General features: G+C 38.4%; 1 protein-coding gene across 2 annotated transcripts in view; it reads right to left on the bottom strand.

The window, feature by feature from the left end:
* ASZ1 (ankyrin repeat, SAM and basic leucine zipper domain containing 1) overlaps positions 1-17,633 on the bottom strand; it is a 36,779-nt gene continuing 19,146 nt past the window's right edge. For both annotated transcript variants that reach the window (XM_039726850.1, XM_039726851.1), the window contains exons 7-13: positions 16,723-16,835; positions 13,717-13,792; positions 13,299-13,355; positions 8,280-8,392; positions 2,830-2,935; positions 2,131-2,244; positions 1-317 (exon numbers count right to left, since the gene is read on the bottom strand). In XM_039726850.1, coding sequence (XP_039582784.1) covers positions 171-317; positions 2,131-2,244; positions 2,830-2,935; positions 8,280-8,392; positions 13,299-13,355; positions 13,717-13,792; positions 16,723-16,835 — 726 coding nt within the window. In that variant the 3' untranslated portion in view covers positions 1-170. The remainder of the gene's footprint in view (positions 318-2,130; positions 2,245-2,829; positions 2,936-8,279; positions 8,393-13,298; positions 13,356-13,716; positions 13,793-16,722; positions 16,836-17,633) is intronic.

Genomic DNA, 17,633 nt, shown 5'->3' with positions numbered 1-17,633 from the left:
TGAAAAGCAGCTTTGACAAGATTTTAGACCGACATTCTATACCAACAATGAATTTCAAAATAAAACCCTACGATACTCTCAAGTAACTGTTTTAATTTTTAATAACTTTATTTTTAGATCAAATTACATACTAGATACAGATATGATGAGAAGCAACACTAAACTTAAATTCAGGTTCTCTTTGCTCCTAATTTAATTACACTTAAGAAAAAACCAAATCCAAGCAACGTTATCACTCCCATTTTTACTAATCTTTTTTCCAAGGTGGCTGCTTTTTTTGGAAGTTTCACTTGGTTAGGCTTATTCTTCTCTTCATACTGAGACAGATGTTGAATCCATGTAAAAAGTGCAGAAAAAAAAAAAAGTTAGTGTGAAAGCTTCTTAAATAGATTATGAAGAACCCAGTCATAAGAATCTGCATGCATCTAGGACTGATATTACTTCTTTCTGTCTCTGTCCTACTTAATTTGAAATAAATGTGTGTAAACATTCATCTTATCTGATGTTCAATTATTCTGTAACATCTATAAGAAAAACAAACTGTTTGTTTACAAACTTAATTACTCAGGAGTAAACCACTGCTATTATTAGGTGCTACAAAAATCTAATAACAATGCAATTGAACCCTGACTGTCAAATGTTTTAACTAGTACTTCGGCCACTTAATTACTAAAAGACCTGTTTATTGAAAAAGAAAGTTAAATAGGTATCAGATTAGACTTACTCAAAATTAAAGGGAGAGTAGAAAGTACCTAACAAGTGCCTTCTCAAATACCTTTTGATCCTGAATGGAGCCTTGTCATAAAGGACACCAGGGTTAAGTTCTGATTTCCTACCTTAGTTTACAATGCTTGGAAGGCTGTCTCATTTACTATACAAAAATGATATACTAAGACATTTACTGCTGGCAAAGTCTTGTCATGACCAAGCTCAGCAAACAGTACTGAAAACCTCAAGGGAATTTATAGAAACATTTTATGTAAGAGGTTAAACGGTGTCACTTAGATTCACAGGTTCATAATAAACACTTGGGTCCTCTACATACAGAAGTGCTCCATCATAAATTAAGTAGCACAAAAATGTCTTGTATTAAAGTATTCATAAGTGAAATTCATAAAACATAACAGGATTTTAAAAAGAAGGATTTTCTTTCTTGAAGTAATTAGAAGGCTGTTTCACACAGGATACAAAGACACTGTGCTTTGTCTTGACAGCTGTAAAACCTTATGTATAGATAAAGTCAAGTGGCACCAAACTTGGAACCCTCCTAGCCCTTATAACTGGCCTGCATATATATAGAAGGCAAATATATACACAACTGATGATTGCATATGCAAAAAAAAGAATAAATAGCTAATAAGGTCTTTGCCACAGTTACTACCTCTTAATATATTTGGTGTTAAGTGATTTATTGGGAGAAGGCTGTAGTATTACATTAAATTTACTTAAACTACAGGAAATTGCATTAGTAGCATTATACTCAAGGTCTGAGTTCCACATGGCTTCGTTCAGCAACAGATTCCTTTATGACACTGATGCTCCATTTACCCTAGCCCAGCGGCCGTTCATTTTACCAGCCTATTACTTAAAATGACCCCATCTGACAAGAGAGTGTCACTGTGTTGGCTTGAGAATGACTGATGTGGTGCTAACATCTAGCCTTGACCTCTCCCACCCTCTTCTTTTGTCACTCTGCAGAGTTATCTGGGATGCCTCCCATTCAATCCATAAAACCTTAGGATCTTCCTTTGAGTCAATAATTCCAAACAAAAGATTCCTTAATTAAAAAGTAAGAGTGTAAGTATTCAGCATGGCCTCTATGCCACAGTGGTCGTCCAAGAGCACAGGGATACATGGATACATTCCAATTAATTACTTCATGTAGTAGAAATAAAAAGGTAGATTATGCTTTCTTTTGGAGATTCTCTACACTTTTGTGGAATATTAGAGATTATTTCTCTTTCTGTCCATGAAAATGTGCAAGGGGGAGAGATCAATGCAATATCCAAGCTAAGGCTAAGCAGCCTTTGGCAGACCAAGGTATGAAACATTTCCCTGACACATATCACATTTGAGGTTGCATCAGAAACTTGTACATAGTATTTAACAGCCTCACTCACACACACCCACCTCCACGACGAGGTCCTTCAGCTTGTCAACTTCTTCTCCCAACTTTTTAACACTGCAAATCACATCTTTGCAGACTTCAATATAACATTCAGTTGGTGCCCACTGCAGTACCATCTGTTAATAATTACAGTTATTTGCCATAATTACATAATTGCAGATTTTAATTTAGTATTCTACAGTTCATGTATCACAAAAGACAGTGCCAGAAAAGGTCTATAACTGCATTTATGCTGGGTTTTAATTGTATGATTTATGCACAATAAGCTACTACTCCCTAGCAGCCTTTGTTGGAAACTTTTGTCACCTTAACTCTCCTTTCAGTAGAAACATGAAGAAACAAATATATTCTACAGTTCATGTATCACAAAAGACAGTGCCAGAAAAGGTCTATAACTGCATTTATGCTGGGTTTTAATTGTATGATTTATGCACAATAAGCTACTACTCCCTAGCAGCCTTTGTTGGAAACTTTTGTCACCTTAACTCTCAGTAGAAACATGAAGAAACAAATGTATCTCCTTTAGTTGTATGGCCTAACTCTTTGAAATATATTATTTTTAAGATGAGTCCTTTAGAGAAGGAGCATTGGACAGCTTTCTGTAACTATGTAATAATCAAGATGGTTGATGAATATTCATAGTTTTTATTTTACAAGGTGGAATAACGCACTCTAAATCAGTCTTCTCTTAGGTTGAATACCTTGTGAGAATTTTTGAGGAAATGGTTATTCATGGTCTGCACAGGAATGATCAGCTTACTACACTCTTTATTCAACTTCTGAAGAAACTTGAGCAATTCATCTTCACTAGAAAAATAAAATATTTTGTTATTTGTCAAATGCTGTAACTTCTCGCAAGCCGAATATCACATACGGATTTTCAACACTGGCTAGTGAGTTAGACATGCAGTTTCATAACATACAAAAACCCAGTATCATTTTAAAAGTAAGTAGGTGTGAGATATTTAACAACTTAGCAAGTTGTTGGGTTTTTTTCCCCTTGTTTGTCCCATCGTTTCCCTCCCCTGCCTAATTTTTGAAGGACAATATTTCTGACCTGCAGCTTACATTTTAGAGGTAGATGTGAGGGAAAAAGTCTGGTTTGTACTTTGGAGCTAAGACTGAAATGACTAGGTTTAGGGTAACATAGTCTCCAACAGAGTTGAAGAAAATAAGAATTCAGTAATACTGGCTTGGGCCTTGGATCTGGAAACATATACCTCAGAGCTGAAAATATCTCATGTTACCTATTTTGAAGAAAAATTTTACTTGGTGCTCAAACACAAGCAGGAAGTCAACTCTCAAAATTAGTTTGACCCATGTCTCCAAAAAGTGAAGAAAAGGATAGAAAAAAATTAACAGATTATTTTCAGCTTTAAGTTTCTTAAGCTTCCACATGACACTGACTCAACTTTACTGGAATGTCAGAGAATTTTAGTCATAAGTCAAGGTGCCGGCCAGAAACTTGCTGCCACTCACCAGGAAGAGGAAAAGAGGGCAAGGAAGAAGATCATCCAATTGCTTTCACTGAGTGAGCTCTCAAACCGTGAAACTCCTGAGAAGTGTCTGTATCTCCATTAGGAAAATTTCTGCTGACTCTAAGCTATTTGGGTCAATAACAGGCAGGGCCAAAACATGAGATAATTGCAAGTTCCTACTGCAGAACTTCTTGTTCTGCAGAGCCATAGTACCTGAATAAACTAACTCAGACTCCAACATTCCTCCATTCCCTAGCAAATCAGCTAGTAAATGCAGACAAATAACTAAATGCAACACACTCACACCACTTGCCTCCTTCTTCTGAGGTCAAAAAGGTATCCACAGAATTTGTCAAACAGCTGAACTAAGCTACATGCCAATGCACTGTGTGTATCTAAATGGAGATGGAATTTAGGCCACTGAGTGCTTTCCTTCAACTTTGGGCACAGGATCATTAGTGAGTAAAATTTCTGCCACTGCTCAGGACATCTGGGATTTGCAATAGTGCTGAACTGTTAAGACTTCAACATTTAACACAGAAATATAAAGAAACATTAATGGGTATGCTGGAGGTTTAAAACCAGTACTGGACATGGTTTTCATGAAGATGGAGAAGTACAAACGCTTATTAATTTGCTTTTATAAAATAAACTGTTGCTTGTTTCAGAACAATGTAACTGAACTGAGTATTTCAGGTAAAGAGCCCAAACACTCAACATCTGGAGATAGTCGAAAAGCTTCTCCTACATTACTGTAGTCAAGCCATAATCATAAATACTTTTCTTCTACTTCGATAACTTTTTAGCTGGCACCTTTTGTGTTTCATTACAAAGGAAATTATCTTTTGGAATTCTGAAAGGATTCTTGGCATATACAAAGTATGTCATAGGCTTGAATTAGGGAGGGGGAAAAAGAAAAACATTTATTCTATCTATACTACTTCACTACACCACAGTTCTTAAAAAACTCCCCATTTTCATAGAATTTTATACCTGCTGCGGTGACATGCTCTTACATTTAGAAATGGAAATAATGTTTTCAAAAAATTATCACTTTAAGAAAGAATTAATGGCTGTCAAAACATCAGTGGCTACACAGTGCTGGACACTCCGTAAGTTTATAATCAATCAGTTCAAGATTTTCTGCTATGTTAGTTTTTCTATGACTTAATGACTGATTCTCCTTCTCAGAGAATGACTTTGAACAAGTGGGAAGTAAAATCTTTATATAATAGCATGTAAACATAGCCTAAGATTTTAGTCTAAAGGTCAGATGCCTAGAATACATGTCAGGCAATTTTCTAGAAAACTATGCAGTGCTTGCCATAACTGAAGTGCTGTCATATTTTGTGTACTTCAATCTTTAATTAATCAATCATTTTCTGCTTTTGAGAACTACGCATGATCTAAACCCACTATACTAGGAATGAGAGATGTCACTGCTGTGTGAGACTGCACCAGATACCACGTGGGTTTTTCATTGTATTTGGCCACACACAGTGAATGGATAATTTTTTTATATTTCTCTACTTACTACCTCTATTCAGATTTTTAAGCTGCTCTGCTTGAATGTATGTACTAAACACTACTGTGGAACAATCTGAAAAAACATATACTTTAACACAAAGAATGCCTAAAGCTTAAACAGGGAAAAGTCCCCTTCAATTGTAGCTAATGTTTGCTTACTGAAGAGTCAACATCCATTTCCAAAGGCACCCAACAGATCCCTGCTCTACCACCTCAGCTCAGCAGCAAAGCCTCCCTCCATTGGCTCAGATGCTGTTAAAGCATTTATGGTGTATCTGTATCATACTGGTTTACATCCTCCTACATGCTGGAAGTTTAGTTCTTCAGTACTGCAGCACATGTACACATTTGCAGGATTCTCTTCTGAAAGTGCACAGTTGTTTTGATGGAGAATCACAGAACCATAGAATATCTGGGTTGGAAGGGACCTTACAGATGATTTAGTTCCAATCCCTATGCCATGGATAGGGAAACCTTTCACTACACCAGCTTGTTCAAAGTCCCATCCAAACTGGCCTTGAACACTTCTAGGAATAGGACATTCACAGCTTTTCTGGGCAACTTATTCTAATACCTCACTACCTTCACAGTAGAGAATTTCTTTCTTACATCTCATCTAAACCTGCCCTCCATCAGTCTGAAGCCATTCCCCCATGTCCTATCACTACATGCCCTTGGAAAAAGTCTTTCTCCAGCTCTCTGGTAGACCCCTTTTAGGTCCTCTCTCCTCCAGGCTGAACACCCCAAGTCTCTCATCCTGTCTTCACAGGACTGGTGCTCCAGCCCTCTTGCTCATCCTCGTGGCCCTCTCCTGAACTCCCTGCAGGCCGATGTCCTTCTTATGCTGGGGGTCTTGGAGCTGGTGCAGTAGTCCAGGTGGAGTATCATGAGAGCAGAGTAGCCAGGGAGAATCCCCACTCAACCTGCTGGCCACTCCTTCTTAATGCAGCCCAGGATACAACTGGCCTTCTGAGCTGCAATTCCAGGTGGAGTATCATGAGAGCAGAGTAGCCAGGGAGAATCCCCACTCAACCTGCTGGTCACTCCTTTTTGATGCAGCCCAGGACACAACTGGCCTTCTGAGCTGCAAGTGTACATTTGTTGTGTCATGTAGAGCTTCTTCCAGGAGCTGAATTTGATGATTCTTGTGGGTCCCTTCCAACTCATGATATTCTGTGTTTCTGTAATTCTTGTCAATCAATGCTCCTAAGTCCATCTCCTCAGGGCTGCTCTCAATCCACTCTCTGTCCAGCCCGTACTTGTGCTTGGGATTGCCCTGACCCAGGACACACACACTTGGCCTTGCTGCATTTCATGCACCCACTACTCAAGGCTGTCAAGGTCTGCCCTGGATGGTATATCCCTTCCCTCCAACACATCACACAGCTCTGTGTATTGGTACACATACTGAGGGTGCACTCAATCCCAATCTCCATGTCTCCAGCAGAGATGTTAAACAGCACCAGTCACAACACCAACCCCTGAGGAGTGTCACTTGTTACTAGTCCTCATCTGGACATTGAGCCGTTGCCCACAACTCTTGCCCAGTGTGAATATTCAGCCAAATCCTTATCTCTGAGTGGTCTCTGAATGAAATCTCACAGACTAGAAGAAACATCAAAGTCCTCTATCAGGACACAAACTCTCTGCTCTTCCAGCACACCTCAGCTGTTCAAGAGCTTCCTCAGATGCCTTACATGTCCTCCCGAGCAAGTCTGCAAGTCTGACAGCTCAAACTTTGCATTGTGATGCAAAAACGTTCCTCAAGCAGGCCACAAAGTCTCTTTATCTCACAGATAAAGATACCAGCACAGCACCAGCACTGGGAGCAATGAGTGTATGAATGATTGGTTGGGAGTGGATACATACTGGACAGTCTCATGGAACTAGGACTCTAAAGACATCATGGCAGGATCACATCATGACATGACTGCTAATGCACAGTGCCAGTGCAATTCAATTTCCTCCAAAGCACAGAGACATGTACAGACCGAATTTGAATCCAAGCAAATTCTTTGGGCTGATGAACAACATAACTAACAGGGACTCTAGCCTTACAGCATCCAAGTAGTACAGACAGCTCTCCCCAGTATCTTGGAGAGGGAAGGGATAGCTATGAGAATACCAGCACAGCTGTCAGATCACTAGTCAAGAGGGATATACACACACTTCAAAGAGGAACTGAACCTTTACTAGCTAATCCATTTTTAGTAGCTATATTTCTGTAAGTTGGAGAACTATGAAGAGGAAAGACAGGAGCATGGAATTTAAATTGAGGTCTAGGTGTGTGTTCCAGGAAAAAAAAAATTACTTACACATAAAGGATAAGAGATTTTAGAAATCTTAAGGCTCCCTTGTACTTACTATATACTTCATCTTTAATTTTGTACTGGATGTGGAGTGCTCTAGCAGTGCTTAGGGAACTTATGAAGTTTAATAAGGGTGCCAAGGAACACACCTCTCAACTCAGGTCTGGCTTCTATGGTACTGCACAATACTATACTAGAAGTATGAGAGGTGTTACAGAGCTGATGCCTTAATACTGTAATGGGAAAAAATAGTAAGTTGGAAGGGAGTCTGAAAGAGTAACACTTTCTTAAATTTTTTTCCTTATAAACCTACTGATATATATATAATCTATGATAAGGAAAATAGCTTCTAAACTTGCTTAATTGGTAAGATTAAAAAAAAAAGAGGTATTTTAGAAGCCAGTTAATCTTCCAATGGAAGAGAAAAACAATGAAAAAATCTGGAATCTAAACAGAAGTAGCATTTATGATTTAAGATACACATGTACAAGGTATTACTTTACAAGCTGAAAATTAAGGACCTATGCAGAAGTTATATGCATCTCTCCCTCCCTGTCCTGGGTTGACTGGTACACTCCCACATTTTTTTTATTGCATCTTAAAATCAGACAGATTTGAGTGGAAAACTAACAGAGCCTACCTTGTCTAAGCTTCCAACTTTGTTTGTGCAAAACACACCCACCACCAGCTCTCATAACCTACTAACTTGCATATTCTCATGAATGCTATGCATTAAGGGGAAAGTGAAACAATTTTACCTTTAAGCCACAGAAAATAACACAGTCACCTTAAATTGTTAACATTTCACTTCCATTTCCTTAGATATACTGTTAATACCTCAATTCCAGCTTCATAATTTCAGAAACATCTTCAAATTTTTTTTCTTCCACTTGCAGATCGTTAATAGCATCTAGGAGTTTCTGTTGATCTCCAGGATTTGTAATGCCGATCTAAATTTAAAGAGTAATTCCAAATATTATTTACTTTTAAAATTTACTAGACATAACAGTACAGTAACACATTTCACTAGCTTCTAAATATTAAGATTTTTAAAAAATTTCTTTTTAAGTTATTGCAACCAGCTACAATGTGCGTAAGTGACAAAGATAAAAATAAAACAACAGAAAATATTCAATGATGCAGAACGATATGAGAAGAGATGAGGAACTGCCAAACTGAAACTGCACAGAATACCCAGAAAATCTGTTTAGGGTTTATTAAAAAAAATAATAGCAGTTTGCCTAAGCACTCCTGTCTTGTTAGGATGTTAGGCTTTCCCTTTCAGAATGATCTGAGTCATCTCTGACAGCAAGATAACAAATCATCATGATGGTGATACAGCATTAACTCAGAAAGAAAGAGTTGAAATTATCAAATCAGCATCAAAGGGAGAATTTGAGAGGAAGACATATTTTTTAACTGAAGGAAAACAAAAATAGACATACTATGTAACAGATTCTCCAAGTGATGCCTGGAGCAGAAAACACTGGCAGCTGTGCTATCCATCAAGTATCTCAGATTAAATTTTAAGTCATATTTAAATCCTAGGCTGAGAGTTTTCTTGCAGAACACTTCATGAAAAAGAATAGTTAATTTGTTAAAAAAGAAATGCTTCTGTAGCACATTCAGTACTTCCTTTGCTCATGTGACAGGCTGCTGTGCAATGCAGGACTTCTGGTGTTAGCAGCACTAACGTGCTCCTCCACACAAGTGAAAAACCTCTTGACTTTGCTCCTCAGCACCCGCTGAGTACCTGACTCAACAGGAGTAGACCACTCCTGCATTTGAGACTGCAAGGATCTCACAGTTTCCAAACCTAGACTATATGGGACCCTCATTGATATTCTGAGGACTTGAAGTTACCTTCTGCACCCTCAGAAATCTGCAAGATGTTAGTGTTTGCAGCCTCCCAGATTTCAGTCAGAAAGAATTTCAAATGAACAGCTGATAACCCACATCAGATCTACATTCTAGGGAAGAGACTGTGACTAGGGAAAGGCTTTTTTCTGAGAGCCAGTGTTATGACACCCATTGTTTTTTGTGATTGCATAAAACTGTCCTCCAGGTTCTCCACCAATTAGAGCTAAAAAATAACTATGGGCTCACAAGTATACCTTTAAGCATATCAAAACCATATTAAGTTTACAGACAAGTAAGTTCTTTAGTAACGAAAAACCCCAACAAGATTAATTGGGAATTTAACTACAGGTGTCAAGAACTTTTCAACTTTTTAACAGGTTTCCATGAGTCCCTGAATGAATTGTCCTGAAGTCTTTTTAGCAAATATCACTAGCAGCCTTAAGACAGAACGATCTGAGTTTCATATGAATAATCTGCTCCACTTGTGTTGAACTGTAAGTTTGCTCAATTCGTTAGTTCTCAGGTTTGCCTTGTGGAGCCCTACCTGGTATGAACTAACATTTTCTTAAGGCTTACAAAGCATTACAGCAGTCATTTTATCATGAATAAGTAAGCAGATTTCTACAACAGCAGTTATTCTTGAGGAGTTAAAACTATCTCGCTTAAAGTAGGAACTGTTCTGAAGACTGCCTTTGCTTTTGACTCCACCTTCTCATTCCTGAAACCAGGAAATCAGGATGCAGCTTTCTGACCAGCATATCAGGGAGAAGTACTCTGTTCCCCTAGAAATAAAACATCATTTCTTTCTTCTGCAAATGGGTCACAGACATCACATCTTGAAAAAATTTGTCAGGAAGTAAAAATGTGATAAATGTCCTATAGATAAAGCCTTCTATCACCAAACTGATTCTACATTTAGTGGTAAAGGGTACAGAACTTCAAGACAGAAGGTTGATAGATCAATCCAAACTGCTTTCCAATTTCTATATCATCTCTGCAAGAACAGGAAGTAACCCAGAACCTGCCTGTTCATGAAATAATGAATGCATGGAACAACCACAGTGCAATAAGCTCTTCCTGATGGGTAAGTGCATTTTTAGGTTGGTGTTGGTTCACTTGTGTTCTGCAATCCAAATTGTGCAAGCATTATTGTGAAGTGGCCATGTTTAAGAATGTGCAAGTGCTGTACAATGATTTTGCTCATATCTGTAAAACAGACTATATGCACTCTCATATATTTTATGCCAGATTTTAGCCAGATCAACTCTAGGAACATCTACTTTATTCTTTGCTTAAATACATACAAGGCAGCCCTTCAAAATCCAAGCCCCAAGTTCACTCCAGCATGAATGTGAAAAGAGGTGAATAAGATAGTCTCAACACATGAAAGATGATATACTGCACAGATAAAACCAGTGAAGTTATGCACAAACTCTTACATCAATGCCACTCTGCCCAAGTAACCACTAATTTCAATGATCTGACACATTTCTGTCAAATATTAAACACTTTTTTCAGGCAGTGGAGGTAGAGGGATGAGTCCTGGAACTGTGATACAGAAGCACATAGACCAGACAATTATTCAATTAGGTAGTTAAAGTTCTGGATTATATTTTGAATTTTGATGTGTCAACTTTTCATTACAGAGTCTCAAATTCAAAACAAGATGCCAATTTCTCTTATTCTAAATTAAATGAAAAGTAAGAAAGAAAGCGTTTTAGTCCTAAATGCATCCAGAAGCGAAATTACTTCTGTTGCTATCTTCTCAGAAAAATGCTTAAAACAAAATAAAAAATGGGTCATAAGTAGTGCAGACAAAAACCTCCAAATGTTGAAAAGACATGTCCCAGTATATTGAACACATTTTTTTTTCCAGAATGGAACAGTTTATAAGCTTAAGGAATGCAAGGATTTCAGCTTGAAAGGCTCATTGTTTAGGCTCTGTTGTAGAATACAGATAAAGGTATTTACAGAGAAAATATCTTCCTATATTGTTTGATGAAGGGAAGCTTATCATGTTAATGACAGGATTTCTCCCCAGTTCTCTGGATACAAAGCAGCTTGGTTTAGAGGCATCCATCAAAGGTCATCATTAATCTTCGTAGTAATAAGATCCAGGCTCTTTAAAACAGCTGGCTGTTAGCTGAAAGTCTGCCATCACAGCAAAAACTTTAAACTCTGAAGTTACAAGGAAACAGATTAGATTTGTTCTATCACCAGCGTGGGGAGAAACTGTTAGCAGAGCTCTAAAACAAGACTGCATAAAGAATTTTGGATAACTTATGAGGAGCAAATAAGCCAGGAGTGCTATGCCATTTTTTAACTTCTCAACTGAAGACTCACTAATTAATTTATGTCCATGCACAAAGCATGACTTATTTTTCAGGAACTGTTTCCTGCTGTTGCGAAGTTAACAGACAAAGCAATTAAATTCTTACAGATACTACCTTCCTGTATAGAAGCAGCTGATCCCTGTAGTTATTTCAGTTTGTTAAAAGCTTTTTTTGCTTTTATAATAGCGACCCTTGAACAATTTAGAACACTGAAACAGAAGCTCTAATTTTTAGTGTAATTACAACTCTTTGGAGAGGGAACCATAAAGCTTAGCTCTTCACTGAAGTCCACAATTCTCTCCTCTTCCCACAATGTTCCCTGGACAAAAACAAGCAATAACTACAATACCAAAGCAAGTGATCACTATGATCAAACACTCAGACAGATTTAGAGTTTAATGCAATCATGCCCAACACAGCAGCTCACACAGTAATGAGAGAAAATCCACAAGAATCTCCTTAAAGGACAAAACTACTATCAACAGGGGCTTTAGAGTTCTAAAAATCCCAGGACACCAGGATGCTGTCCAATGATCCTGAGGCTTCAGAAAAGCAGTAATATCAAAACACACTGACATGTCTGACAATATTTTGCCCTAGATGAACTCTTAGAAGTCTCTTCATTGACAAAGCTCCCTATATGAACAGCCCCTGAGAATACAGAATTACTTGTGAGTTCTGTCAGAAAAATTAACTACTCAGTTATAAGACAAAACATCAAGCAAAACAATCCTTGCTGACATCCACTCTAAAGGAATACAATGTTGGATCCAGCTGCCAGAACACACACCTCCTTCGTACCAGGATTAGGAGAAAAAAAGCTGGCACTAAGGACATGGCTTGCTCCAGTACAGGAAGCAGTCTTGAAGGGGCTGTTTTCACAAAGTGTCTTTGGAATCCCAGACTAGAGATTGCAAAATTCCCCAGTACAGAGTGCTCAGAAGAATCTTGCAGTCTGAAGTACTTACGTGGTTCCAATGAGGCTCCTATAATTGGATTTTATTAGAGCATCTTCCAGTAAGCACAGTTAGTCCTTTCACTTCCCACAGGAAAAACTCCAGCAAGAATAAAGGAAAGCAACCAGCACATCTCAGCTGAGAACTGAAGCCTTGTAATAGTGCACCATTTAGTCAAAAGACCAACCTTTGCAAACTGCAAAAGACCAACCTTCCCAGCTGCAGCAAACTGTAAGAAACAAAATCTTCTCTTTTCTCCCTTTTTTGGGGACGGCTAAGGTTTTACAAACCTGTTTGGGATACAAGATTCTATAATTTAAGCAATTCCAATGTAAGAGAGCTCTTCTTGCTCCACCAAAAATTACCCACTCGCAAAGGAGGACCACATCTAAAGTAGTTGTTTAGTATTATCTACTGCTTATCCTAGCCCTGACTTCCCTTCACAGAAATCACAATTAAAAACTAAAAATGGTACCAACTAACATTTAAACTACAACTATTTCCTGCTTATCCCTGATCACTCATTGATCTGTGAGATTACATACTTCAGAAAAAACCTGTCTATATTCACATTGAAATTCAAGAAGTTGCAGAAGATGTTGAAAGAATTCTTGCAAGGTTAGACATTTATAATGAGACGATAAGACATTAAAAGCATTTTAACAAAGAGGACAAAATTAAATTATATTCTAAAGCAGTAAACTGACCTGTATTAAGTCATCTTTTTGCATGGTCAGAAGTTGTCTCAAAGCTATACCATGTTCCTGTATAAAACAAAGGGGTTTCTGCCATCAAAAACAATTTCAGAATAAAACAGTTTCAAACTTGATTTTCTTTCTCGTTTTACTTTAGTTTTCAGGAAAAAAAACAGCTACAAAACATAATTATTGAAGCAATGAAAGATCTGTCTAGTTTAGAAACATCAAATGTTGTGACTAATGCATGTAATCAAGAAAACCAATTTAGTCCACTGCAGTTTAACTTCCCATTTTATAAAAAAAATTCTGGTTAAGGAATTTATTTGAATTAATATATTAATGATAATACAACTTTTTTTTTTCCATGCAGTAGGTGCATTTTGCTTTCATGGATTACTTCAGAGGTACAAATATACCACAAAATTACCTGCAATAATTCTCTAATGTGTTCTAGACCAAGACCATGTAAAAACACTTCCATGTCATGAAAAGTTGAATAGGAACTGTAAAGATAATTAATGAGATTGACGTTAGAAACAGTGGAAATTATAAAAAGAAAAAAATAAAAAAAGACATCCATTACGAAATGTTACAGAAAAGCTCCCCAGACAGCACTTGGGAGGAACCTGAAGTTGCACACACCTGCTGATGACAGAAGTACCTTACAAGCATACCACTTAATCTAACAAAAATTTTTAGATATCTTTTCTGTCTAATATTTTGAATTGAGCCCAAAGGGGATGACTTTCATACACAGAGGTAATTTTAAGTCACGAAGCATTCCAAATGAACCCTAAAGTTAGATCACAAAAGTGTGAAAAATGTGTGAGGTTAAGGAAAACAACTATGTACAGAATATTAATATTAATTGGATTCAGTACATAACTGGCACCCTTCCTGTTCCAGTTAAGCCAGAAGAGGTTCTCAAGAAAACAGGACTGTCTGTAACTAAAAATAGTGGAAATTACTCCATCAAGAAACTTGTCAGAAGACTACTGTTCAGAAGGCAGACTGAGGAAGTAGTTAACACTGAACTGTAAGTTCAGAGTTTAACATTTATAAACAAATATAAAATATCAATTTTGATTCCCCTCTCTACCAAGAGACATAAAAGTATAAGAGGAAAAATAACTAAACAGCTTTCAACAATCAGATGAACTGTAATGTAAAGAATTAAACAGAAGAGCAAATCCTACAAAATCCTGAAAGGACTACTAATATTGCTACAATAAATCTTTTGCCAAAATCCTGAGTTATAACATACTTTGCTCTGTCTTATTGTAGGCCCTGAAATGAAGGTCTGCCTCTTCTTCCACTCAAAGACTGAAGGAGCATCTTGAGTGCCATCACATGGCACATACAGGGCAGCAAGGGAATCAGGCCCAGCCAGCATGAGTTTAGGAGAGATGAGTCCTGCTAGACCAACAATACCTCCTTTCTAGACAAGGTGACCCACCTAGCAGATGAGGGAAAGGTTGTGGATGTTGTCTAGATAAACTTCAGTAAAGCTTCCAATACTGTCTTCAAGAGCATCCTCCTGGAGAAGCTGGCAGCACACTGAGTAAGTTCACACATGACACCAAGCAGGGCGAGAATGTTGATCTGCTGGAGGGTTACAAGGCCCTGCAGAGGGATCTGGACAGGTTGGATGAAAGGGATTCTAGACAAAGTGACCCACCTAGCAGATGAGGGAAAGGTTGTGGATGTTGTCTAGATAAACTTCAGTAAAGCTTCCAATACTGTCTTCAAGAGCATCCTCCTGGAGAAGCTGGCAGCACACTGAGTAAGTTCACACATGACACCAAGCAGGGCGAGAATGTTGATCTGCTGGAGGGTTACAAGGCCCTGCAGAGGGATCTGGACAGGCTGGATGAAAGGGCAAAGACCAGTTGTATCAGGTTCAATAAGGCAAAGTGTTGTGTGCTGCCATTTGGCCATAACAACCCCATGCAGTGCTACAGGCTGAGGCAGCCCAGCAGAAAAGGACCTTGGGGTGCTCACTGACAGCTGAATATAAGCAGAGTGTGTCCAGGTGTCCAAGAAGGCCAATAACATCCTGGCTTGGATCAGAAATAGTGTGGCCAGCATGATTAGGGAAGAGATTGTTGCCCTGCACCCAGCACTGGTGAGGCCACACCTCAAGTTTGTGTCCAGTTCTGGGCTCCTCACTACAAGAAATTGAGGTGCTGAAGCGTGTCCAGAGAAGGGCAATGGAGGTGCTGAAGGGTCTAGAGAGTGAGTTCTGTGAGGAGTGGCTGAGGGAGCTGGGGTTTTTTAGCATGGGGAAAAGGAGGCTCAGGGGAGACCTTATCACTCTACAACTACCTGAAATGAGGCTGTAGCCAGGTGGGGGGTTTGGACTGTTCTCCCAGGCAACTAGCAACAAAACAAGAGCTGACACAAGGGAAGTTCAGGCAGGACATCAGAAAGAATTTCTTCACTTAAAGGGTGGTCAAGCATTGGAACGGGCTATCCAGGGAGGTGGTTGAGTCACCACCCCTAGAAGAGTACAAGAAATGACTGGACATGGTGCTGGTGCTCAGTATTAAGGTTTAGCTGACATGTTAGTGTTCAGTCAAGGGTAGGCTTCATGGAGGTGTTCTCCAACCTAAATGATTCTAGGATTCTAAACACAGAATCTGGTGAGGCTTTGCCTGAAGTACTCTGTCTGAGACTACCTCACTGTGAACTGCCATCAGCCCATCAGCCTAATGCTACAAAACCAGAGCATTCCAAATTCAGCAGGATTGGCAATCTGACCAATCAGAACAGCCTATGGACACTACAAGCTGTCTTTTTAAGACCACGCAGCTCAGCTGAAGGATGCAAGCAGATGGTATGCTGAGGACTTCTTAGCCAAGTTCTTGTACAAAATCATATCAGAAATCTCTGAAGTTGCTGAAGCAGCTGCTGATTTCAGGCACAGGGCACCTTTAAGCTTCAGGGTCGGGGGCATGCTCTGCCAAAACTTCCAGAGCTTAACTAGCGCTCATACTTGATTTTGACTCTCCAATTGATTCAAGAAAAAAGAAAAGGGCATAGCTTTTGATGGCAATGAAGCTGAACACAGGCATTCAGTGAAAGCATCAAAAATTTAACATCAAATGAAGATAAGCACAGAACAGGAAGTATGCAACAGGGGAGCAGACAAATTTAACAGAGCTGAAATGCACTGAAGTGACATTGGACCCTGCTCTCCTACACTTTACACTAAATGAGAGGAAAGAAAGATCTAAAGCATGCTTTTTGTTTATATTGCCAAGGAACTTTGCAATCTTGAAAAATTGATAGTACATTAATATACTTACTGTGGACTCTTGGCAGCATTCCAAACAAGACACATTATGTATCAGAACAACTGAATCATTGATATGAACAAATACAATCTTTTAGGAATGTTTATAAGCTAAAATTACACTATAACTGTATTTACCCAACACTGTGGTCAGAGACAGCTGTCAGAAATTTGCAGATAGCCTCTTGCTCAACTGTTTTATGGTATCTCCCTTGCAAGTGATTTGCAGCCAACGAGAGCAAACTAAATATCTGGAACAGTCAAAATTAATTAATTATTATTAAACCTCAAAATATATAAAAAATACATTGGAGTAAGATTACAATCAATTACTACTTACAGGGAACATGGAACATCTGCCACTTCTCTAAAGCATACATTTATAATGAGAAGTCTAAACTAAGAGTTTACCAAGAGTGTTTCTGAATTAACCAAATTCCAGCACAACAATGAACATATTTGTCTAAAATAGTTTTTTTAGACTATGTGATATAGTCTAAAAAAACTATCTGCCACTACAGAAAAAGCCAAACACCAACATAGTCGTTTTTGCTGCTTGTAGACAAGAATTCTACATACTCAATGCAGTAAGTTCTCTAAAGAATAAAAGGCACATGACTCTTTTAATGTCTCCACTTCCAGTGCACATATAAACATAAGATTTACCAATTTACAACTGACAATCTAAGTTAACTATATCTGACAGACAGGGGTTCTTTTAACTGATTAAAGAAGAAGCCTTCTGGTAGGCATCACTACACTGTGGTGATGGATTGCAGACATTGAACTGCCTCTGTGTGGGTTTTGAGATAGTTACAAGAAAATTCAGCAAAAGAAGTAGATCCTGAATAAAGCCAAAAGAATGGTGAAACCACTTGCCTGGAATTTAAAACTGGACTGGCCAGTTTTATACACATATACAAGCATGTGGGTTGATCCTGGCTGGAAAATAAGCCCCTACTGAGACTAGCAGGATGGGGGAGAATGAGAAGTGTAAAAGTGAGAAAGCTTTTCATGGGCTGAGATAATATAATTTGATACGCTAAGGG

The sequence above is a fragment of the Passer montanus genome, unplaced genomic scaffold (genome assembly GCF_014805655.1).
Source record: "Passer montanus isolate IOZ18808 unplaced genomic scaffold, ASM1480565v1 scaffold6, whole genome shotgun sequence".
NCBI lineage: Eukaryota > Metazoa > Chordata > Aves > Passeriformes > Passeridae > Passer > Passer montanus.
Note: the sequence above shows the minus strand (reverse complement) of the source record. Positions and strands in the feature narration are given on the sequence as shown.